Source organism: Branchiostoma lanceolatum, chromosome 13 (assembly GCF_035083965.1).
Source record: "Branchiostoma lanceolatum isolate klBraLanc5 chromosome 13, klBraLanc5.hap2, whole genome shotgun sequence".
NCBI classification, from domain to species: Eukaryota; Metazoa; Chordata; class Leptocardii; order Amphioxiformes; family Branchiostomatidae; genus Branchiostoma; species Branchiostoma lanceolatum.
The window spans coordinates 18,512,218-18,537,161 of record NC_089734.1 but is presented as its reverse complement, the minus strand read 5'-3'; the positions used below and the strand labels follow the sequence as shown (position 1 = coordinate 18,537,161).

The following is a 24,944-nucleotide window of genomic DNA, read 5'->3' as shown; positions in this document are numbered from 1 at the left end:
TGGCCCATGTTGAAAATCTCAAATCAGCGCTCCCACCAAAAATAAACGCTGGTGCTCCTAGAAGTCTACGGAGGCTAACTTTAACCCTACTAGTGCTAACGTTCTGTGTCATGCACAACTACAGCCTGGCATAGTGATGCTCCATTAAACCTGGTGACTAGGGCTGTGGTCCAGACCTGGACCTAAATAAGTTCCATCATCTGCAAGAGTTATAATTTTTTATTATGTGGGCCCACTACTCTGTCTTCGCTGAATTGCGATGAGTTTACAATTGGCGGGGCTGAATCACAAGGATCTGGAGCGGCTGCCATCTGGCAACAACGATCCGCAGGTAACCTCAATATGACAATTTCGGCCATTGGACAGAAGGTTTTGAACCACTCACACTGGGAACGACCCCTACTGTTTGGTGGGTTCTTTAACATGCTCGAGGTGTAGCTCTCCATTTTTTAAACATCCTATCCGAGTGACATCCCTAACCTAAGCTTGGTACTCATTTCCAGAGAGTGAAGTGAGAAAAGTCCTGTAAAGTGCCTTTCCCCAGGGGCACATCGGAGCATGTTGGGCTCTGGGCCAAACACTGATACACCACTTCTACAAACATGTACATGTAGTAACTGTGGTAAATTGTCATCTTTGTATGAGTTCTTACATATTCTAATTTCAAAGAAAGTCTTCACAAGTTTTCTTGATTCTCAAGTGCAAGACTGTAAAAATCTTTGACACATGATTTACCTTTGATGCATTTCTCCGTTATTTTGCAATCCTACGTTTTGACAGAGGTGGGCAGGTCTATGTTCATTCAGTCCATGGCTGTGAAGAGAGAGTAGTCAGCCCACCCAATAACATTCTGTAATTTACAGATGACAGACAAGGAGCAGTCACTTGACAGTAGTTCAAACAATGTGGGATTTGAAGTATATTTAACCACGTTTTGCAAAATATCTGTTGACCGTTGATTACATTAAGAGGTCAAGGTTATGATTTGTAGTTGTTTTTGCTGTTGAATGTGTGCATGGTAATACAAAAAAGGGGAGGGGGGATTTCCTTGATAGATCCACTTAAATTTAGGGCCTGCTTTTATCATTTCAGATTACTTCAACTTAAATTAACAGGACACTGTGCAGAAATTTGCACTCTCAGAACACTTCCTCATCTATAGTCCATTTTACCTGCATATTACATGCATTAAAGGAAAGCTACACAAAAAATTTAAAATCCTTCTATGCTATGCTTAATATATTCCAAAGTCAAATTCTTACTTAAAGTTGTTTCACATAAGTCCGTCATAGTTCTGGGATTTTCCACAGTTTGCAACTTATGCCGTGCTGACGCCTTCTCACCTGATAATTGAATTATATGACGCCAGTGTTTCAAATTTTTCACCTATTGATTGTATTATATGGCGTCAGTGTTCTAAAATTCAATCATCAGGTGAAAAATTTGAAACACTGACGTCATATAATTCAATTATCAGGTGCGGAGAAGGCGTCAGCACGGCATAAGTTGCAAACTGTGGAAAATCCCAGAACTATGACAGACTTATGTGAAACAACTTTAACTTTTTAAGTAAGAATTTGACTTTGGAATATATTAAGCATAGCATAGTAGGATTTTCAATTTTTTGTGTAGCTTTCCTTTAAAAACATACATAGAGTTGGGATTACCTGGTCTTCCAAATGTCTCTTGAAAATTATCAAATTGAATACAGAACACAAAAATGAAAAGTGTCAACAATGTCAAAATGAAAGGAGTCTACAATAATGCTGATTAAAAGCACCATCTCTTGACACGGTCTTGAACCAATTTTCGACAAATGAAAAAGGACTTTTTATGTTACAGGAAAGTACAGAGGAACGTAAACAAGCCATGGGCACAGTGACTAACGGTAACCATGTTGAAAAACTGAGGTGCACACACAACTACACGTATTTACACACTGGACTTCATGCTACAATAAACATACATTTCTACTGACCTGACATTGTTAAAAACACAGGAAACAAGTTAAAACCATAGGCTAAGTCTGCAAGACTGTATAACAAACAGACAGAATAAAGACACTCGTATTTAACCTTACCAAACACTGTACATGACCACAGTTTCCCTTTTTTACATTGGTCGTCCTGCTTTACATTCACAACTGGACAAAAAGTATTTTCAAAGTTAGCCTGGGTGCCATCCGATTACTACAGGGGCTCCTACACTGATTTTGTCAGGGCAGCTAGTGTAGGAGCCCCAGTAGTAACCGGATGGCACCCAGGCTATTTCACTGTGGGCAAGCACAACAAACATGTAGCAATTTTGCTGTAAGTCATGTTGTTTTTACAGTCACCATCTTTGTTGTAGTGAAACCCTGATTGGACTGATATACAGTTACTGTAGTACTGTTTACGGAAAGTACAAGATCATCTTAGCATTGATTATAAATAAGTACACATAATGTACCTGACTACAAATGTTTATCATTTCGGGCCAGTCACCAAAGATGGTATAAAACTGCAATATTTTATATCACTGTTTTATATCTTTTTCTACAACTTGGGTGGTATAAATAGCTGTTGTCACTGACAACACTGGCTGCCCTGTTTTTCAGACCCCTTGTACAGTTTTCAATCGCTTCACCAAATGTTTAGAATCCGATTTTCATTAAGCACTATTTTGAAAGAGTTATGTAATTTGGGCATTTCATGATCTTCAAATATGTCTTAAAGCAACTTCAATCAAACACTAAATTCTTATTCTCCAAGACAGGAAAATACTAAATATTGCCAAACCAGAGTAGCTGTGTAACATGAGTGGATGGATCAACTTTAATGACTCAAACACACAATTCTGGAAATTTAATGATCATCATATAGCTTTTAAAAGTTTCATAACCCTGGTTTAATATCAGTCTGAGAACAAGATAAACTTTTGTGACAACCAAGGGATAATTGGCTACTGAAATTCACTTGACAGCACTCAATGTGAAATTTAATTAAACCATGAGGAACAATTCTGTTTGCTGTTACTGGCCTTTTTTTCGTAAAAAAAAGGTATTAGACAAAGTATCCAGGCAGCTTCATCTGTTGTAATACAATTACAAGTTAATCTTATTTCTGCTTTTTAATAAAATCATGAAAAACATATTGTAGCATCAACTGACATCACTGCTGGTTTCCTCACATAACATAATGACAGGGGTTTGGATTGAAAGTTAAGACACGTTTTTTCATCATTTTTTGACTTCTGAGTGTCATGGATCAGAATCCACACACTTGCAAACAGCTGTTCTGTATAACTATAAGCCATATTAATAGGCACATTGTCACTTTAGGTGCTACACTCTAGAGTCTTCTGTAATAATTAGTCGGTATGCATGACTGAAGGAATTTCTTAGGAATCACAGGCCTTTCTCATCATTCTAAAATAGGTTGACTACTATATAACTTTTTTTATCCAGTTTGATAAGAGGACATTTGCATGTTTTATACATCAATTGTTGCTTATTGATAATGGAGTAATTACTAATAGTAAAAGTGATTATGAACATTTGCCAGACATCAAAGAAATAGCCTAACTGTCCTGAAACTGAAAAGGGTGTTCAGCTTTGCTATGGTTTAAGAAAAATGATCTTGTATGGAGTTTCTTATTTCATGGACCTTATGTTCTACATGTACTAAGATATGATTGTCGCTACATGTCCATCTTGAGATGTCCGAAAGTACTACATGTGAACCCATTGTGTTGTGTGTGCAATACTACAGGGCTATTCAAGAAAGTCCTTTACTCCATGGCATAACCCATTGTATACTAGGGATGCTTGCCTGAACTGAATCCACTTTTGCTTCTCAAAGCAATTTCTCGGTCAACAGCCAAATCAATTAGCAATCATCATAAAATAAACAACAGCCATACATTGCCACACAATAATGGTCATGCACCTCCAAAAAAGTCCTTTCAAAGCTGCAGAGGCTGATAAAATAAAAGCAATGGCTAAAGGTAGTAATCTATATTTACTTTGTTGATGGCTAGCTAGATTTTTCAAGCTTCCTTGCATACATAGCTAGATTTTTCAAGCTTCCTTGCATACACAACATCCTACAATGGGAATAATTTATGCACTACAATGCCCACTTCACCATCAATAACTTCAACCCCGAGACAACCATCAGTGAGTCAAGATTTTGATCTTAAAAACCAAATGATCTTCGGATGTCAGCAAGAAAAATGGCTCCACCCCTGAAGCATCGCCAAAAAAAATACATGTATACAGATCTCAATTCAGCACTTATGTGTAGTCTTCATACATGAATGTCCACAAGTTTTGTTCTGGTGTCTTGCACAAAAAAGCTGATCAATTGCTGAAATGGTGTTTTCCCAGCCACAGGTTAGATTTGTGTGCTGACTTGAGGTATGTCCATGGTTGTTATAGAATAAGACCACTGATGCCATTCCCTCATCAAAGGGTAAAACAGCTGCACTCGAATATCCTGGTCACCTGAACTTACAGGTCAAAGGTTGCTGCCCTCTGACCTCCACAAGAGGTCATGACCCTTATCCAATGTCTCCCGACATTCAACAAGCAAAGTATCGCCTACTCTTCCCCTTTATGTGCCTTTGTGCTTCTGGGATGTTCATGACTTTTGGTTCAAGTCCTTGCCATGGGTCCACTGCCATGCTGTGCTTGTAATACTTCTGAGGGCTAAAGTTTACTTCTCTCTCCTGATGTCTCGGCCCTGATCTCGACCCCTGTTTAAGATTTGAAAAATAATTATTAACCCATGTTAGATTAGCTCAGTTATGCATGATGATATGTTCATTCCACATTTGCAGATTTCTAATCAATAATTTTCCTGCACATCACAAACCAGCGAAACTTTTAGTTGCTGCCCATAGAGTCATGGAGAAGTTTTATAACATCTCTTCGACACTGACTTGTTTGAAAGTATGTTAGAACTCTGTGCACTTCAAAGTTTGTTGGAAACTCCCAACGTATCCCCATTTCAGAGTATGTGGAAAAGATACAGACATGGTTCTTAGTTTGTCAAAAACAGAGTATGACACCAAAAACAAAATACAACATCTTATGACTATTTTCAACAACGATAGCATTATTCAATTAACACATTACAATTACATGCCCCAAATATACACACTTCTCTTGTTACTGAACATTGCACCATCAAAAATTCTTCGACTCAAGGTCTTTGTTGCAAGGTAGATAATGACTATGGCACAGCAAACATTGCAACCGGTACTGTAGCACTGTGGCTCAAAAAAAAAAATACTTAAAAAAGCCGTAGAAGAAAATATTGTAATATCTTCCAACCACATGTCATCACAATGGTTAAGCACAGTTTGATCCTCAAACAATTTTTCGCTAGCTGCAGTGCGAGTTTCCGAACTGGTTGCGTTGTTCACTGTCATGTCATAATTTGATGGTCATAATTACTGTAAAAGGGGAAATGTTTGCAGGTATTAAATTCACATTGGTTTTAAGATTGCAGTTGAAACAAGGGGGTTGGCGGACAGAATATGTTCAGTGGTTTTGACTTAAGTTGGCGGTGAAGAGAAAAACGCAAACATAAAACCAATGCGAACATTTACCCTTTGACAGTACCTTGCAAGCCCACACAATCCATTTTAGCAGGTATTCAGGCTCCAATCATACCTTGATACCTCAGTGATACTATACGTAATACAGGAGAGACTTGGCGTCCTGATCATGGATAATTTACATCTGCGCGTGCATCACTTTTCGCCAGGTTAACAAAAAATAAAAAGGTTAGATTATGAAAATAAACCAAACCCATCAACCGCACACGGGTCCCTACTCACCTGCGAGTTTTCTTGGAATTTTGGTCTGGACCCACCCTGCCCCCGATCTCCCCTCCCCCTGCCCCACGCAGGGCCCCCCCGCCCAAAACTCGACCTCGGAGGTCCGTCTCCGAAACACGGCCGAAATCGGGGCTGTGGGTTAGCCATAGGGCCGTACCCTTGTCTGTGACCGGGGGGAAACATCTGGGGAGATCTAAAGAAAGGAGGGGGCCGTCCGCCATGCGGGACAAAACTCTGTCCGCGTGGGGAGGGAAACGGCTTCGGCGGGGGTCCGCGTGACCCAGGGACACCGCTACCGTACGGGTTTGGCGGGAAGTTTCCTCGGTACATATCAAAATCCTTTTTTTGCTCTCATCCGGCAAATCTGTACGGTTGTTGATATGTTTTCTGTCGTGCCTCAGTCCTTACCAGCACAGACGACAACAGCTTCTTTGTCTGGGAGTGACGTCGTCAGTATCTGCGCGGTAATCTACTGACGTCATCAGTCTCTGCGTTCTGACCCTGTGATCTCGTATCCAGAACTTGTTGTTAAAAATGACTGTTAACAGTAAGATAGCCATAAAAAGGGGTTTCTAGCTTTTCTAGTAAATTTGATACATTTTTATAATCATTCATACATCATGAGCTGGATGTTTCAGGAAAATGATATTATGAAACAATCAATCCTGGGTTCGAGAGCTTTATGACCTCGGATAACCCTAACTCGCAGCAATACTGATGACGTTTTACACAGATCTGGGGACGTTTAGCACAGTTCTGATGACGTACCACTGGTTACGCAAAGCCTTGGAGGTCGGTGACGCAGCTGGAACTGTCTTATCCTTGTGTCTGAAGGTGAGTGGCCCCAAAATACACTCTAATCTCATAGATCGACGAAATATATAGTTACAATGTGACAGGGGTGATGCTGACTTTGTCTGTTCCGTAGACTGGACGATAGAGATGGGTGTTCTGGTTTGGCAGCAGTGGCAAGACAGGCATGTTGACTCTTTCAGTCTTTGAGGGTGGGTAGATCTACTGTAAAAGGCGAAATCTTCGTGGTTGTTTTATTTTCTCGGTTAAAACAACCAGGAAAATTTTGTTCCGTTTTCTTACCCCCTTGTTTCAACCGTGAACTTGTAACCACTGCGCCAACAACACTGCATTTCCTCCCTAATATGAAATTTTATCAACACGAATATTTCCCCTTTCACAGTAATATAAAAATTATAGTCTTCTGCATACATGTTGTGACTTTATGTGAGGGCTATGTAACAGACTACAAGCAAAATACGCTCTCCAGAACTTGCCAGACAATGCCATCTATCTCCTCGGTGCAGTGCCTTCTTGTCCCTAGCCGTGGTGACTAACGAGGGGAGTTTTTGCTTGATATTACATATACTTTCCCTTCTTAGTCGTGGGGCACGACAGAATTTGACTTCTACTCGAGCGACGCCGGCCTTCTAACTTGCACGCCGGGCCCGATTCTTGTTCTCCCTGAACTCCCAACGCCCTTACCTGCGACGCCGGTCAATTAAGCGACGCCGGAAACCCCATGTTAATCCACAACAGGGCTTGATGCGGCAGAAGTCAATGGAAAACAACATCGGGTCCGCCATTTTTGGTTTGAAAATGCAAGGAGAGTAACGTCATCGCAACGTCATCGCTTATACAACCTGATTGGTCAAGCCCAGTCATGTGAGTAAACGCACCAATCAGGCTGTACAAGCGATGACGTCGCGATGACGTCACTCTCTTTGTATTTTCAAACCAAAAATGGTGGACCCGATCTTGTTTTCCATTGACTTCTGCCGCATCAAGCCCTGTTGTGGATTAACATGGGGTTTCCGGCGTCGCTTAAATGACCGGCGTCGCAGGTAAGGGCGTTGGGAGTTCAGGGAGAACAAGAATCGGGCCCGGCGTGCAAGTTAGAGGGCCGGCGTCGCTCGAGTAGAAGTCAAATTGTGTCGTGCCCACGACTAAGAAGGGATAGTGTATGTAATATCAAGCAAAAACTCCCTTCGTTAGTCGCCACGGCTATCTTGTCCCCATTGTCTATGGGCTGTCAGTGACCTTGTCCCAGGCTGTTCAAACGACATTTATCACAGGTTGCAAAAACCTGACAGAATGTTCTGCTTTACCTTGGGTCAACGGGCGCAGCCATGTTGATTTGTGACATCATCATGTGTTGGCCATGTTGAAACCATCAGCTGCCCGTCTTGACCAAACCATAAAATGTAGGAGTACTGTAGATTTTTTAAATCATCCACAGAAATTGCGATTTTGTAACTAATACTCTGCTTACACAATACTGCAGAGGTCAGTCTGGGGTGATATGTATATGGTGGATCCCTTTCAATGTGGAGGTGTTTACACACTGCACAGTCTCTGACATGAACAGCCGCCATCACCTTCTGTGTTAGAGATCCGTCAGACTATGTCAGGATCATAACAAAACCACTAGCTGGGTAACATCACAAGGATTAATTGGACATCCAACATGGTTCTCCTACATGGCATTTCAGCCCTTCCCTCCAGCAATGTCTTCCCATACAGGGTCCTCATCTAAATGCAGCACACACTCCAAACCACACTTATTTATACCACTATTCCTACTGCTACTTGTACTTTGCTTATCATTTTGATCACGTACTATAGAGTAACTACATGTAGTCGATTATACTAGTAGCAATACCCACCAAAATAACGTGTGTGGATATTTTTGGTGGTGACGGTTAATAAAAAGTTTGGTGTCAAATGCCCACATGCCACCAATGTTGTGCCCTTGAGGATTCAAATACGCTTTACATGACTTTCCTCACTCCGCCCCGGGTGTCAAAATGTGCATCTGACATTGGTTGGGGAGGTAAAAGGTGGTGGAAGGAGAGGGTTAGGCCTCCGCCTTCCAATATCATGTCCTAGACACAATGGATTACAACCCACTGGCCCTACGGTCTCAAAAAGGCTATGGGACTACCATTACCTTTACCTTAGTACCTTTACCCAGGGGCAAACATGTACAACAAAGGTCTCATTCATCTCCAAGCAGATCTTTGGGGGCAAAATCTAAACGATTTCTGACTGGCCCCCAAGATCTGACAGCCCAGTCCCCAGGTCAGACACTTCAAACCTGTTACAATTTTGTCCCCGAACATCTGCCTGGAGATGAGTAACTTATTGCTATGTACATCAAGCGGCAATCTTGGCAGAAAAAAGTTTGCTTAGCTCAGTAACTATAATTTTTTCGGTAGAATATACTATATTTATTAGTTTCTACAATATTGTTTAAGGAAGCAACTAGCTCTTTGTTCAGATATATAAGATATATTTTTTGGTGATCTTATAGTGTTTGAGATGCTAACAGTACTGTTTGGTGTGCCTAACTTTGGATCTGTCCAACTAGAGTGATCTGGTGTGGTGTCCATCTGCATGACAGCTGTGTAAGGGTAGGCGCTTTGTACAGCGTGAGCCAAGTACGTGGACACTACTGTAGGAAAAGCAAGAAGTTTGTAAAAATAAAGATGGGACTGTAACCATGGTAACCATCTCCTGCACTTCTGCCACAGGTGGTGGCCTGGTATCTCGTCATGGCTGGACCGCTCTCCGCCACCGTGCGTGCCGCTACCCGCCGACGCCTCATCCCTCAGCGCGTGGCTCTGGTGTTGACGCAAGCGGCCGTGAAGAAAGTACAAACAATCATGGACGGTCGACCGGACATGATCGGGCTTAAAGTCGGCGTCCGCACGAGAGGCTGCAACGGACTGTCTTACACCATCGAGTACGCTAAAGAGAAGCACAAGCAGGACGAAGTCGTGGTACAAGACGGCGTGACCGTCTTGATCGACAAAAAGGCACAACTCACGCTGCTGGGAACAGAGATGGACTATCAGGAATCTAAACTAGCGTCAGAATTTGTCTTCTACAACCCGAACATTAAAGGAACGTGTGGCTGTGGGGAAAGTTTCTCAGTATGATGCAGGAATCTCTTCATCATGACATTTTTATTTTTATTGATGATTGTATATGCCTACTCAGAACAATAAGAGCAGCCTTCAATGATGATATTATGTAACTTAGAATTGGATACTGATACTGAAGAAGCGATGATGGCTGCTTAAGACAAGATAACAACAGCAGACTCCAGTGGAAGCCATGTGCAGGAGGATTCTGTGACTTTAACAGACACTATTGTCTCCAGACCAAGTTCACTGTCATCAGGACGGAGAAGGAACAGGGTGGAGCACAGGGAACGTTATTGGTCAAATCAGTGATCTTCTTTAACTAGGATGCAGATGTCTCAAGTAAACTTAAAATTAAGGCAACTCTCAAAACATCGCCATGAAGCTGCAGACTGGACACCATAAGGCCTGACTGGTTTAGAAGAAATACCTTCTAGTTCTGACCAGTCAGTTGTTTAGTTCTTGAATTTTTGTGGAAACTTTTGGATTGAGATGACAAAAAATAGCTAATTTCAGGAGCTCTGAAATGCTACACATTAACTAAGGTCAATATGTGTAAATATGCCTCAAGTCAGCTGCTGTCTATTCATAGATTTATGCAAGTTTTGGCTAGGTCCCCATATTCTACCTGGCTTGATGTTTTCCTTGACTAATAATTTGAAGTAGGCACCTCATTGGCAGGTAGAGTGGACTTACAAACTTTAGGAAATGTCAGACCAATCCTACGAAGATATTGGGTCTATTCTTAAAGTCTGTTGTTAAGAGATTGCACAAGAACACCAGGTAGAGGTCGGAAGATGGGGGTTGGCCAAATCGGCTCAAACTATCGTATATCATATGTGGTATGTGGAACTAGGACAAACCCAGTATAATCAATACCCCCCTAATTTAGTTTTGATTATATGGCTGTTCATAGTTCCACATACTTACTACACATATGAAGCACTGTCGGAGCCGATTTGGCCATCTCCCACCTTCTGGTTTTCTCATGCAATTTTTCTTTTTAGTTTGTTTTGTGCAACTAGGAAAGAAGGCTGTTCTTATTAATCTGATGGTTTCTGAAGTTTTGTAACAATCGTAGCTACTAATGTGTCTAGCCAGCACATTAACATCAATTTGGAAAAGAAAAAAAATTGACTTTTAGTGGAAATGAATTGAAGGACACACTACAGAACACAGAATTGTTCTTAGCCTGTACCTGAGGTAGTTGTACCCATGATGTGTTAACGTTAACACTTTACCTAGATGTTTATTGACCATACAATTGACCATACAATTGACCATTGTTAAGTGTGTTGCAGCTTGATTATACAAGCTTGTAGGACAGTGGAGATTTTTGTGTTCAGTTCTGATTTAAATTAAAACTGTCAAGTTGGATCTCAGACATGACCTTTCCCTGATATGTTTAGAAAACAGTGTCTTCTTGCTGTCCTATATAAGAACAGACAACAAAATGTTCCCACAGGTAATTGAGGTAAAGGTAATCCCATAGCATTTTTGAGGCCGTAGGAGCAGTGTGTTGTTTTCCACTGTGTATAGGACATGGTATCGAAAGGTGAAGCCCAACCCTCTCCTTCCACCGCCTTTACCTCCCCAACCAAAGTCAGGTACACGTTTGTTATCTCCATGAAAAAAGGCTTTTTCATGAGATACTGTTTTGCTTGCGTTTGGTGTCTGTGTGTATGTTTGTGTCACCGGACGCTTAAAGTCGCCATAACTGTAGAACCTGTACATGGATTGAATTGATTTTTGGTATGTGGGTGGGTGTCAGGTAGAGGAAGGTCAAGGTCGATTTTGGGCTTCCTGGCATGTGTGACTGGAACTGCAATGGCGTATTTGTTAAAATCTTAAATGTAGAAGAACTGAAGAGTGGATGGACAGATCGTCATGTTCTTTGGTACACAGGTAGGTTAGACCAAGTTGTACACACTTAAGTGCAAACTATGCAAATGAGACCGAATTTGCATAAGTTAGGAGGTAAATCGTTTGCATGTGTGTCGTCGGATGCTTAAAGTCAGCATAACTGTAGAACGTGTAGATGGATTGTAATGATATTTGGTATGTGGGTATGCGCTGGGAGGAGAATGGTCAAGGTCGATTTGGGGCCCCCTGGTTTGTGTCCCTGGAACTGCAATGGCCTATTTGTAAAAATGTTCTAAAGGGGAATAACTGAAGAAAGGAACAACAGATTTTCATGTTATTTGGTACACAGGTAGGTTGGACAGAGATGTACACACTGAAGTGCAAATCACGCAAAGTTAGTGTCTTTGCGTGTGTGTGCGCGTGTGTGTATGTTTGTGTCACCGTGTTTGTATGTATGTGTCACCGGACGCTTAAAATCAGCATAACTGAAGAACGCGTGGATGGATTGAAATGATATTTGGTATGTGGGTAGGTGTGGGGAGGAGAAAGGTCAAGGTCGATTTTTTTTGCACCTGGGTTGAGTGAGGAAATTCGTGTCAAGTGCCTTTCCCACGGACACAGCATCTAGCCAGGAATGCCAGGAATAGAACGAGACCTCTCAACCTTCCCTAGCCAGTTAGCCATTCAGTTCTGGCTAAACCTAATATTCCCACAGTGCAGAAAGAGTAAACTAAAGATAGATGACGTAACCATGTATACTGGGCTCCAGTAAATTGAAAGAAAAAAAAAGATAAAAATTTGCAACAAGACAATCCAAAGTGATGAACAACAAAGTTGGTTTCCAGCATGCAGATGCAATAAAATTTGGTCCACAATATAAGTCTCAATTAGTCAATAGTTAAATAGATTCAAAACTTTGATTTTATTTGTTGAAGGGGGACTGAACCTTAGAAGCAAGTGTTCTGGTTCTACAGATCCTTTTTTCTCAATCCATGATTGTATTGTCGATAGGGCTCTCTCCGACTTCAAATTCTTTTCCAACCCACTTATTGTTTGGGATCCCATGTTGTTAATTTTGGTTGTTAAGTTAAATCTGTAATTTTAACTTTAATCTTACGGAAATATATTTTCATCAATTTTATGTCATGAAGTGTTTGAGTACCCTCCAGATAAATCGTAATTCGGGGACCTCTTACAGTCTTAGTCATACCTCCATGAAATATTTTGAGCTTTTCTTATCATTTACCTACATAGAGTTATATTGTTTTCTCATTCATTATGCAAATCAGGTATTTATTTGCATAATCTGTCAATGTGCCTCTCTCACTTACATATGTCACATGTTTTAAATATTGATATGATCATGGAACACATTTTTCCTCGTCAGTTATGCAAAGTAATTCCTGATGTTCATGATTGTCTCTAATGAGTATGCCAATCATCACTAAAGATGCCTACTTACCAAAAATCATGATAATCCATCGAGTTTGAAAGAGGGTAACTCAAAAAGGGTTGATGCCATCAACCCTTCTTGAGTTACCCTCTTTCAAATATTTTACCAAAAAAGCCTTGCTAGGGGGCTCAAACCTATGTTGTTCCCATGCACAAGAGCTTAATCTCCAAGCAGATCTAAAGGTTGCAAAGACCGTATCCAACTGGCAGAAGAAGTATGTATTGCAATAAAAACTTTGCCAGTTGGATACTAGTATTATGGTCTTCGCAACCTTTAGGTCTGTTTGGAGATTACAAGAGCTAACTTCCTCCCAAAAATTGCGACCATAGCTTGTCCAGAGCAAGAGATATCAAAACCGGAAGTTTCGCTGCAGTACCAAGGAAAGAACCAGGGGCTCCAAAACATAATGATAATGATCATTTCCAGTTCTTGTCACAACCTACCAACACACCAAATATGAAACCAATCCATCCAGCTGTTCTTAAATTATCTTGTTCACCAACAGACAGACACATGCAAACACAAACTCACTCACACACATTCAGACACTGCCTGAAATATCACCTCCATCTTTCACGGAAGTACAGTCAAACTTGTCCATCCAACCAACTCTATCCTACAACCAACTCTTGTCAACAACCACATTCAGACAGTCCCATCCGATTTTACAAAGTAAGTGAACTCTTTCAAGCAACCAACTGCAGGCTTCAACCAGCAACCACTTCCTCAGGGCCTCAGGGGTCATAATGTGCAGATTTTACACTCCATTCAACAACAAAATGATTGACAGCGGCAATCAGTCCAGCGAGCATTTCAGTAAAAGAATCTACAGTCGACGGCAAGCTTGTGTTTATGTAGCAACAAAAGTAGAACAAAGTGAATTCAAATGTAGCAATAAATGTAGAACAATGGAGACAAGAATCTCAATGTAAGCATTCATTGTAAGTACAACAAAGGTTTTGTACATGTACCCGAAAAATCTTTTGTTATGTTAACGTTTATTGGCAATGTAATCGACAGTGCATTGTAGTCTTGTAGACAACAACAGTTTAGTTTGTTTTTTCTTGTATGTACTGTTACAGTATTTCTTCACTTGTCTTGTAATTTTATATGCATAACAGGCAGATAAGTGCTATACGTGCGTAGTATTTATGCAGCTTATCATTTATGCCCACAAAATCAGCAAACCGACCCCAGTTTTATCCAACAGCCAACTCCAGCCAACAACCACATTTCCTTGGTCCCTTGACTGGTTGTTGGATGCAAGTTTGACTGTACTTAGTAGTAATATATCACAAGGCTTGAAAATCTTTTTTCTTCTATTAGCTGAAATATTCCTGCGTTTTCAATAATATAAAGAATAAATTATCCCCCCCCCCCATAAGCAGAGCACTGTTTTTGGCCTGCAGGCTTTAATATCATCATACAAAGGGTAGCTGAGAGAATGGAACTGTTACCTTTTAGTTTTAAAGATGCAATTTAAATTGAGTTGCTTTATCAGTGCTCAGGAACATGCAATGAAATTTCATCAATGTGTGATTGAGTATTGTGTTGATATCAGACACTACAAGAACGATGAACTGCAAATCTAGGTTTTAGTCAGCCTCTCTTGACAATGACGCTTGCCATGGGACATATTGTGTAGATATATTCAGCACTGTCAAGAGAAGAGGGACCTTTATAGTAATTAGCCTGGGTGCCATCCGATTACTAATGTTGGGGCTCCTACACTTGCTTCCCTGTTTTTTCAGGAAAGCGACTGTTGGAAACCCAGTAGTTATCAGATGGCACCCAGACTACTTAGTATGCTTCTAAATGACTAATAACTAAGTAACTGTTGTAATTCATAATGATAATCCAAATTAAAATGATAATTGATAATGCACAGCCTGATATTTTCAACCTGCAAAATTGCATGCTATCTTCAGGTTGCAGTTGGGTTTTTCAAGCCCTGCATTGTTTACTAGATCTTTTCTGGAACATTACCAATGGTATTTCCCATTGTTTTAAGATAATGAGTTAACGACGAATGTTCTACTCTCATGGTACACTTTTTAGTCTGAATATAACTCGTGTCAACTACCTTATTTCTCTGAGGTTTTCCAGGTCTCCATCGATAGCTTGCCGAGTATCATCAGGACGATTGCTGCCTCTCCAACACAGATCTGTAAACCAGCTCCTGTAGCAAGGTCCTGTCATCAAGAGTCAAGTACACATTGATGGGTGGTCCTGGGACCGTCAGATGAACAGGCTAGGGGAAGACTATCAACAACTGAAGGTACATTGTAAAAATGAGCTGGTACATGTACATGTTGTCTTATTACAGACAGTAAAAGACCATCAATGTGGGGTCGTGTGGCGTAACGGCAGAGCGTTCGGCTCAGAACCAAGTGGTCCCGGGTTCGAATCTGTCATGTCACCGAGACTTTCCGGGGGGAAGAAGCGGTGTCCGGGTCCACACCAAGTCCTATAGTTAAGGATAGGGGGCGGTCTTAGAGGCAACGGCCGGTCTGGCGGCAACGAAAATGACCGATTTCAAGTGAGTCGACGTCAATTACTGATACGCCAGTAAAATTTGACCGAATGCAACGTTTATGGCCAATCCCCGCTGGGGGTTAAGGTTGCAGACCACAGTATTTCTCCTGGGATTTATATAGTTAAGGATCCCAAGGTGAGAAGCTTCGACGCTTGAAAATTTATAGAAAGGTGCACAATTAGGGTGCAAGATTTTTATATGTTTGATTTCAAGGTTCAATCTACAAAATATCTGCAAAATGAGGTTAAATTTGCCGGCTCGTTCTCTTTTAAAAGCCACTTTGATATGACCCCCAGCGGAGGTCAACGTACTGCAGGCGACTCACAGTAGTCGGGTGGTCACAATATCCAGGCGCGAATCCAACCCGACCGAACAAACATCGTAATCAAACTTGTACTGTCTCAAAACTGACGTATTCCTCTGCCATTCACCACAGTTTCAGCCTCGCTAACGTGCACAGAAAAAAAACTACGGCCTTTTCAAGCAATGTGACGCACTACTTCGTACCCGAACTACTATTGTCCACGGGGGTCGCCCATTAATACTGTGTTCTGCGACCTTAAGATGGTTCAGAAGTGCCCCTCCCCTTATCCTTTCTAAATTGATTTTCCATGCAGCTCTATTTTTAGAAGGAGTTAAGAGGGATGAAAATAGCCTTGTTGCGGTAATCAGTGGTAATTCCATCATCACTAAAGGGTCATCAGTACAGCAAATGACAGTACAGCCTTCTCGACAGGACTTTTGAGAGCTGTTAGCTTTCTGTGAGCCGTGTACATTAGTGCATTCCTAGATTGGAATGAGTGGTGTACATTAGCATTTCGTAAGTGGGTATTTCACTGGACCCACGGCACATTGGTGGAATATCATGCAAAATGTACAAGTTAGTATGACTAAAAAGGCAACAAAACACAAAGAATATAACTTTTTTTTATTGAAGAAATTTGTTGTGAGTTCTGTCAAATTTCTCGGCCGCAGTGCCACAGCTTCAGCGAGATTTAAACAGCGCTTAGTGGACATTTCCCATTGACGGCCACTCTGAAACTGATGGCATCAATAAGTTAAAAGCATTTTCTACTCAAATCAGGTTCAAATATGTGATAGATAATGCTCCCTCCAGGAGCACTTTCAGGCATTGTCAGCTTGATGTAGTGACTCGAACAACCGGTTCAGCCATTGTATTTGCCACATAGAAAGATATTTTCTACAATTCAACTGAAGATCTTTCAAGGACAAGTTTGTTCTGTCTATTCCGGTGACTTTCTCAGCTCGATAACTGTTTGTGTTCAGTTGTCTGTTGAGGTGGGTATTATCAAACACTCCGGTCTATCCTTCAGCTGTGTGGTCAGAGATTCTTGCCATTGTACATGTCTTAAGTTGAATTTTATCTTGGCCACTGACTATGTTTCTATGTTGTCCATTTAAACCTAGAACTTTTGTTGCACAGGGTTCCATGAGGCGACCAACAGATGTTCAATGCTTTAATGATAGGGGTGTCGTTCTATAATTCTGCATTACTTGAAAATACTGCTACGGTGCAAAAAACATCAGGACCTCAATAATTGCCGACATGCAAAGATTTAAACAAAAATCCCCTTTTCTTTAGTCACACAACTGTCTCCTTGGTTACAGGATGACCGACACGACTGTTAAGATGGCAGACATCCTCACCAGTTTGATCCGCGTGTCAGAGAAAGCTGCTCACCTGGCGCGAACCGTCCGCTCCGAGCACGCACTGTTTGAGCTACTGGTGGAGGAAAAGACGGGTACAGCCAAGAACAAACGTTTCCAGCAGGACTTTAAGACGCTGGCAGATGTCTTGATACAGGAGATGATCAAACATGACCTTGGCAAACAGGTGGGTAATCCTCCACTGTCCTAAAGCCCCCGTCACAAATACCAAATTCAGCTCGGCCGACGTGTTGGCGAGCTTCAAATGTGCGTTTTCGGCCGAAGTACGGCCGACGTCCTGTTGATTACGCGGGCTTCGGGCGATTTTCAGAAATAAAAGTTGATCCAAATACATGTATTGGCCTTTTACCAGGTAAGTCGATACTGACTTCGTCCATGTCCAAGAGATGATACCATCTCATGGGGGATTTTTAGTTTTAAGTGTTCGAAAATACGGTCGATGCTCGGGTGATTTTGAAATTCGGCGAGCTTCGGGCGATCTACAAAGTCGACCGACGCTCGCAAGAATTGTGACGCCGCCTTAAGCACAGAAAGGAAAACATGTATGGATTTATGTCATGTATTGTGGAGAAGTTGAAACTGTTTCCAAAGCAATTAATTCAATATGTGATTCCAATTTAATATGTCTTCAATTTTTGTCCCTTTCCAAAAAAAGTTTGAGATCATACTGTGAATCAGACAAAAAAGCTGCAATATAAAATTATATATAGACTGTAAGTTGCAAAAAATATTAGAAAATGGATATCAATGTCATAGAATTCCTCTCTTCCTATCATAAAATGTATGATTTGGGTGTAAAGTTATTCCTTGAGCGAAACAGATTTTGAGCCAGAGTGGAGGTTTCCAAAGTCTTCCAAGAAAATGTGAAAGAATAAAAATATGGAATTTATTTTTGGTCTGTTATACCGTGTTCTGTAAGTTGAGTCATTTGTAAAACCTTCTTGGCCCAACTTTTATTTTTTGTATGCACATAATCAGTTTTCAGGTCTTCAGAGAATGTCATCCATATAATCAAATCAGTATGGCTTAATGGATAATGCGTTGCTGAAATTGTTTTATTTTATGGTGCATCTCCAGTTCCCTTCCATCATTGACCACATCCATGGTGAAGAAGACAACACGTTCACTAACCAGCTGGGAGAGACGGTCACAGTGCAGGTCCAGCCGTCCCTACAGCAGACAGCAGACCTGCTCTGCACTGTACTGGACGGGAATCAGCATGCTGCAACATTACTGGCTCAAGCAGTGCACTGGGAGGTCGCCATGGAGAGGGATGAGAGATTGACAGCTGCTGCTAGTGACATCTCTGTGGAGTCATTGGGGATATGGATTGACCCTATCGGTAAGACGGTTCGTTCCTTCATTCAGATCCTTGTACTAGTGCCTAGACACCAGGCACATAGGGCAGCAAGTTCCCTTGCTGTTTCTGTAGCACTATCTTTACAGGTGTTGCAATCGCTCTCAGTCCACTAGAACACACAACATTTGGACAAAAATGTGTTCTTCACAAACTTTTGTCGTCTGCTGAATAGCAGGATTCTGGGTAATGAATATGGCGACGGGAAATTCACTGTAGTGCCGTAACTATAGGTTGCAGCAACAAAGAGGCGTTTTGATGATTAATCACACTTAGAGTCCCGTTGCAGGTTAGCAAAAGAGATTGCAATAAGTTGTCTTTTAAACAATTGTGTTTAGCAGGAATTGGATGTGACATTTGTCTTACAAACCATGTAGTGTGATTCTCCCACAAAGCCCTCAGACTGTGTCAATAAAGGGGGGGGGGGGAGAGTTTTTGACGTTGCCATCTTCTAATGCATTGGTTATCGAAGCTTTTCAGACAGTGTTCTGAATACGTTAGTCTATCAGGTTTGCATTGCTGGCGTTATAACTGATGTTGCATCTAGCACATATCCCTAAATACACCGTTTTTAAAAGTCTTGAGTTAATATTACCCCGTGAGTTTATCTGAACTAAACGTTAATGCTAAACATTTCGTACAAACAACAATGATCCAGTGATGCGGCTTAGCATGTAAAAGGAGCAATGTTTTCTGTAGTTTTATGTTTGCGTTTCTCATGGTGACTTCTTCACCGCTAACTTAAAATCACCATAAACATTTCAGTTTCCTTTTACTGTACAGTAAGATTCTGCATAGCAGTGTCAGTTGCAAATGTACATGTTTGTGAGACCACCATGATCACCCATTTTCTCTCTACCTGGTCTACCACAGAATTAAAATTTCCCCTTTTACAGTACTGCCTAAACTTGAAGCCACTGACACTAGCTACTGAACTCATTTTGTTCTAACTAGACTCTACAGCAGAGTACATCCGAGGTGCGGAGGACGAGAAAGCTACGGACGGCGTGTTTCACCGCGGCCTGCAGTGCTGCACTGTTCTCATTGGTGCTTTTGATCGGGAGTCAGGCTTGCCTGTCATGGGAGTCATCAATCAACCATTTGCCCATAAGGACCAAGAAACTCTCAGGTGAGACCCAAAGCTGCCCAGATTATGAGACCCAGATTGAGGTTCGGTATTTACAGAAGATTTGATTTATTTTAAGACTCAAGATTTTTTTTTAACAAAGAATTATTTAATTTACAGTGCTATTAACATTAACAAAAAGAGTTGTCTCCCCCTACATAATGGAGCAAGGGAACAGGTCATTTACTGTAATAATTGACCACTTGAGATTTTTTTATTCACCACTTGTGGCACTTCTACTGCATCATTACCGATATAGAATGGGGACTTCTGATTGGTTGACGTCATCTGGCTAAATGATAATGATTATAATATTATGTTTATCTATGTTTCTAACTGAACTGAACTAACTTGCACGAGTAGTTTAAAGAATCTTGATGTTCCATATCCACCAGGTGGAAGAGTAGGCACCTGTGGGGCCTGTGTTACAACGGGTACAGCTGTCACTCACTCATGGACGCCATGGCAACAGAACAGTCCCACCAATCAGAGGCTAACAGGGTTCCCTCTGTGGTGCTGAGTGAGAGTGAGTCAGACGACATGAAGTCTCTCCTGAGCAGGGCTGGCCACAGACTTTGCTATGCCAATGGTGCCGGGTACAAGATGCTGTGTGTGATCGACCGTCTGGTGGATGCCTACGTGCTGACCAAGTCCTCTACCTACAAGTGGGACACATGTGGGCCTCATGCCATCCTAAGGGCACTGGGAGGGGGCATGGTGGACCTAGATGCAACAATTAAGTTGTTTACCGGTAAACAAGAGCCTGGAGAGGTGGACTTAAAACAGTTGCAAATTAGATACAACCAACCAGATTCAGGTAGTACAACATGGGGGAACATGGGGGGGTTGTTAGCTTACTGGTCTCCAGAGTGTGCACTTAATGTACCAAGAGCCTTTTGTTCATTAGAATAGATTATGTCATAGAACCATACTTAAATGCCCATGCACTGTGATTGGCTATCGGTCAGAGGTACAGATGCCTGTATTTGGCAGTGGTGTGTCTTTAGTATGTTTATCATAAAATTGGATTTTATTTGTTTCACTGAATGTCCTCCAGTTTTATCTCTTCTCGACTGAATTGTGTTGGGCCCCCTTGGAAATCAACTTTTATAAGTTGAAGGGGTAACTCAGCTGTCATGTGATGAAATTAAAGGAAGTTGATAAGTCAGATGATGAGTTCACAACAGCAGGACCAAAAATTAGATAGAAGTCTTGGTCTTTGGTACAAACCCCACATACATGTATTCTTAAATCACAGTCAATGGATACACTATTTGGAGAGTTGAACAAGACAAGAAGTTGGAATCAGTTGTGCCACAAGAATCGGGAAGTAAAGCTGAAATCAGAAAAAGGATCAGCAAATTCAGAGGTCAAACTTGTTTCCACTGAAGTAAAGAAAACAACACCATATTAAAACCTGGTCCTCTACATGGTTCAGAATATGGTAAATATTTCTAATTTTCAGTATGAGGGAAGGGAGTGCTCTATTTCTGCTAAGTTAATGTTCTAATATCATTAATTTTCTATTCTATATATGACATTGTATGTTATCAAGGCTGCACTTTTAAATATGCCCACATCTATGTATCTAGGGCTATGCCCAGTGTATGTCATGACTATATACTATATTAGAAACTTTAGACTAGAAAGTTTAGATCTGAGATGACAAACAATCTGGGGATTTTGCTGTCCTGTGAGCCAGGTGTTGCAGGCAAGTAGTTTTACAATGCAGTACGTAGTTAATTTGCGGCTGCTCAGAATCCACCAGCCTATAGGCCCAGTTCATCTGCGAGAGATGCGGGCGAGCATGCCACTCCAGGATAGGACTGTTCAGCCATCAGAGGGCCAGCCCTTCCCACTAATCCTCGACGACGGGGAATAAGCCAGAGACAGAGTTAAAATGGATTGGATTTCCAATTTGGTCAAAGGTTGAAATTAGTAATTTGGATCATCTAGAAAGTATAATACTAAATGTTCCAGTTATCGTGATACATGGTAGGAAGGAAGATGGAGATTCTAAAATTGTTTTCAGATTGCATAATGTTTTGTTTCAAATGATTGTGGAAATGTTTTATCTGGTATTACAGTGTAACTTTAGGTAAGGTAAAAAAAAATCAATGTGATTATGGATTCTTGAAAGACATGCCCAAAAATGTAAAGGGTCCAGATAAATAATTATTATTGTCAACCCAATGGGACCAATGTTGTGAAAGGAAGTAATTGATTATTTGCCATTACTCAGTTTATCCTCAGTATTTTTAACTATGTTTGATGTATTAGTGTTTTGTAATTTTAACGTGTTTACTGCATTATTAACGTTCAGTATAATTGATATGTGATGTCCGTATGTCAATTCAGCCATGTCATGGCTGCAAGCTGTTGGACAAGTGAGACTTTGACAATTAACCATTATTATACTAGTAGTTCACCACAATGGAAGACTAATCATCAAATTGAAAATTAAGTGGAGCTTTTTGATGTTTTATGCTTTATGGGTTATAGAGGAATTGTGTAAAAATGGAAAGAGTTGGTTGTAATGCTGTGACGCCATTGAGATCAGTAGCTTGACAGACCCCCTCCCCACCCCCATCCTAACACCTGTAACCTTAAAAAACTGGTTACTTGCCCAAGTTACATATAACTCTGTATGTTACTAATATCTTAGTATAGGTATCGTCTTTTAATATCACTGTACTTATTATCTTTATTCTGTATTACAGTACATGCACACGACCGTGATTTCCCTTCAGGCATGTATTTGCAAGTAAACGATTATTGTTATACTTACTGTAAGTTAATTTGACAGAATGAACTTCAAATTCCACACGTTGCCACCTGGGGTAAACTATCAGATTAATAAGTAAAAATATGAATGTTCCTTGTTCAATGTAGTGTGAAGATAGGCCTAAATTTGTATCTGTATACGATAGCCGGTGTAACCTAACACCAGCATCATACATGTATGTTGTTGCTAGAAACAGTCAGTACATTGTCAATGGCATTACAGGGCTGGTTGTGGGATGCAACAAAGGCACACAGAGACAATGGTCTCTAATTTGAGCTCCACACAAAACTCGTCCTTGTTCATTTAGATTTTGGGGCACTGATGATCGTGGTCTGTTTTATCATTGTGTAAAAAAAATACTGTTAGTTTAGTTACATGTATTTTGTCAGCTAGATATCCATGACTATAGTCAATGCAGTCTTTGGTCAGTGCAGTAAAATTATAAAGTACTTGTAAGCTTTTAAGTTAGAGTAAGACTACTATTTTCGTATTGATGGTATAATCTGTGTAAGACAAGAACATGGATCTGGCAGTATTTTATATGTGGAAAGACGAGGTACTTCTACGATTAACCTTTATCCGTTTATAATAAAACATGACTACAGTCATTGTTTGCATTTTTATTGCATAGTGTGGCATGTTTTGAAATGCCAACAAAAGCAAGAAATAAATGACACCAAAGACACTATTCCAGATTTCTCAGGGGTTTGTCAGGACTTCCAAGTTCTAATAGACATTCCACCAGCAGTCCAGTACTAGTGGCGAATCCGTAACAGATCCGATGAGGAGAAACGTTATCCGGAACCCTAAGATCCGAAGGAATCCGAAACAAGAGCTTTTCAAAAAAGCTGGCGTTTCGGCTACGTTTATCAGTGTGAATTGTCTTTTCCCTTTACTTGAAGTAAAATCTGCCAGAGGAAGTCACTCAAGGGCTGTTGAGTCTATAAGAAAAATTGTCATTTTGGGAAATGAGTACTGTTTTAATAGAGAAAGGCAGATTGGGGAAAGCAATTTTGAACTTACGTCACTTAACTTAAGTGCTTTTGAAAAAGCTGGTCTTGGCCTACAACTTGCACTTATTTGTAAAATGTACAATAGGCTCATTATAAAAGCTATCAATGTAATTATGTACATGGCACGCAATAAAACATAAAATTTGAAAAAGCACCTTTGATACATCAGCACTATGGTAATTAAGTGAAATAGAAGTTCATAACACCTAAGGTTCTATCTAAAATGACTACCAAATGTCAAACAAATCAACAGCTACCTCATCCGTATTATTCTGGTTTCCGCATTTACAACATTTCTAATTTTGCTAAAATTCATGAAAATTCCCATATTTTTGTGCCGAGCGGCGTCACTTTCCACGTCCGTGTTGTCTGAATGAAGTCGATACTGAACAATGGAGCATTTGCTACTGTAACAAAGGATCGCTGTTTTGCAAACAACATCAAGTTTAGTGGCGAGTGTTTTGCAAGAATCATCTTACCGCGCATAGGAGCCGCTGCACGGTATTTTCCATCCGAACAGAAAAATTCGAATGCCGGGTTTGGAATCTATTAAGTCCTGTTCATAAGACAAAGGCCTTGTATATATTAAATGAAAATTTAAAAATAACAAATATAAAATATTTCTTTATTTATTAATGAAAAGATAAAAAAATGATATTCATAAATATGATATTGATAGATTAATATAATATCAATATACATATTCGATATTCAATATCTAAAAAGAAAAAAATCCACGCACGGACACAAACCCCGAATCTTCTGGGTGAGTAGTGCTACGCTTTGCCAGATGAGCTAAGCTGTAGTGTGTAACACGGACCTCTGTACGTAATGCTATAACCTCACTACATGGATACATGCAGTAACTGTCGTATTTCTGTATGTTGTTTAAAGAAACAGGCGGATCCGACAACGAATCCGTAACATATCCGAACTGGGAGAAACGAAATCCGGAACCTAATTAAAGGCACCCAGAGCATTTTATGAGGCTTGAAAACTGGAAATATTCTAGTTGCTGTAATATTTATGAAGTTGACATTAAATGCCACCGTTCACCACATTTGCATGCGGATTTCTTATCAAAAGTTTTCAAAAGCGGCACAAAAATAAGCTACATGATGATCTTTTAGTTTCACGCGCCTAGTGTAAATAGACCGATACCATAGCCCCGCCCACCTCCGTCAAACCGTAGAAATGCAAAATCAAAACATAAAAATGCAAATGTTTGACGGACATGCAGTCACTCTCTCATTGGTCGAACCGCTATTTGTGATGAACAGTCAGGATCAGTCTATTAGGGCTTGAATTTTCTATCAGTTCTCACCACACAGTGACATTGTATCTTTGCTCCTTTAATGTCG

At 40.6% G+C, this 24,944-nt stretch overlaps 2 protein-coding genes and 1 long non-coding RNA gene across 5 annotated transcripts; 2 read left to right on the top strand and 1 right to left on the bottom strand.

Annotated features, from left to right (window-relative positions):
* Positions 1-1,766: 1,766 nt before the first annotated feature.
* LOC136447987 (uncharacterized) lies at positions 1,767-6,300 on the bottom strand. Its single transcript, XR_010757820.1, has 3 exons — positions 5,824-6,300; positions 4,045-4,734; positions 1,767-4,013 (listed from the first exon to the last, which is right to left on the bottom strand). It is a non-coding gene; the product is annotated as an uncharacterized lncRNA (long non-coding RNA).
* A 245-nt stretch (positions 6,301-6,545) lies between these two features.
* On the top strand, positions 6,546-23,178 carry LOC136447985 (inositol polyphosphate 1-phosphatase-like). Of its 2 annotated transcripts, XM_066447151.1 has the most exons (6): positions 6,546-6,657; positions 15,184-15,355; positions 17,243-17,468; positions 18,380-18,644; positions 19,614-19,788; positions 20,181-23,178. In XM_066447151.1, exons 3-6 carry the CDS (start codon positions 17,244-17,246, stop codon positions 20,695-20,697), a joined length of 1,182 nt encoding a protein of 393 aa, XP_066303248.1. In that variant the 5' UTR covers positions 6,546-6,657; positions 15,184-15,355; position 17,243; the 3' UTR covers positions 20,698-23,178. The 2 variants fall into 2 exon arrangements, with proteins under 2 accessions (XP_066303248.1, XP_066303249.1); XM_066447152.1 differs by lacking the exon at positions 15,184-15,355 and having other exon boundaries at positions 6,590-6,657.
* Positions 6,678-11,143, top strand: LOC136447986 (iron-sulfur cluster assembly 1 homolog, mitochondrial-like). Of its 2 annotated transcripts, none has more exons than XM_066447155.1 (2): positions 6,678-6,800; positions 9,369-11,143. In XM_066447155.1, exon 2 carries the CDS (start codon positions 9,390-9,392, stop codon positions 9,774-9,776), a length of 387 nt encoding a protein of 128 aa, XP_066303252.1. In that variant the 5' UTR covers positions 6,678-6,800; positions 9,369-9,389; the 3' UTR covers positions 9,777-11,143. The 2 variants fall into 2 exon arrangements, with proteins under 2 accessions (XP_066303252.1, XP_066303251.1); XM_066447154.1 differs by having other exon boundaries at positions 6,687-6,827.
* Positions 23,179-24,944: the final 1,766 nt, after the last annotated feature.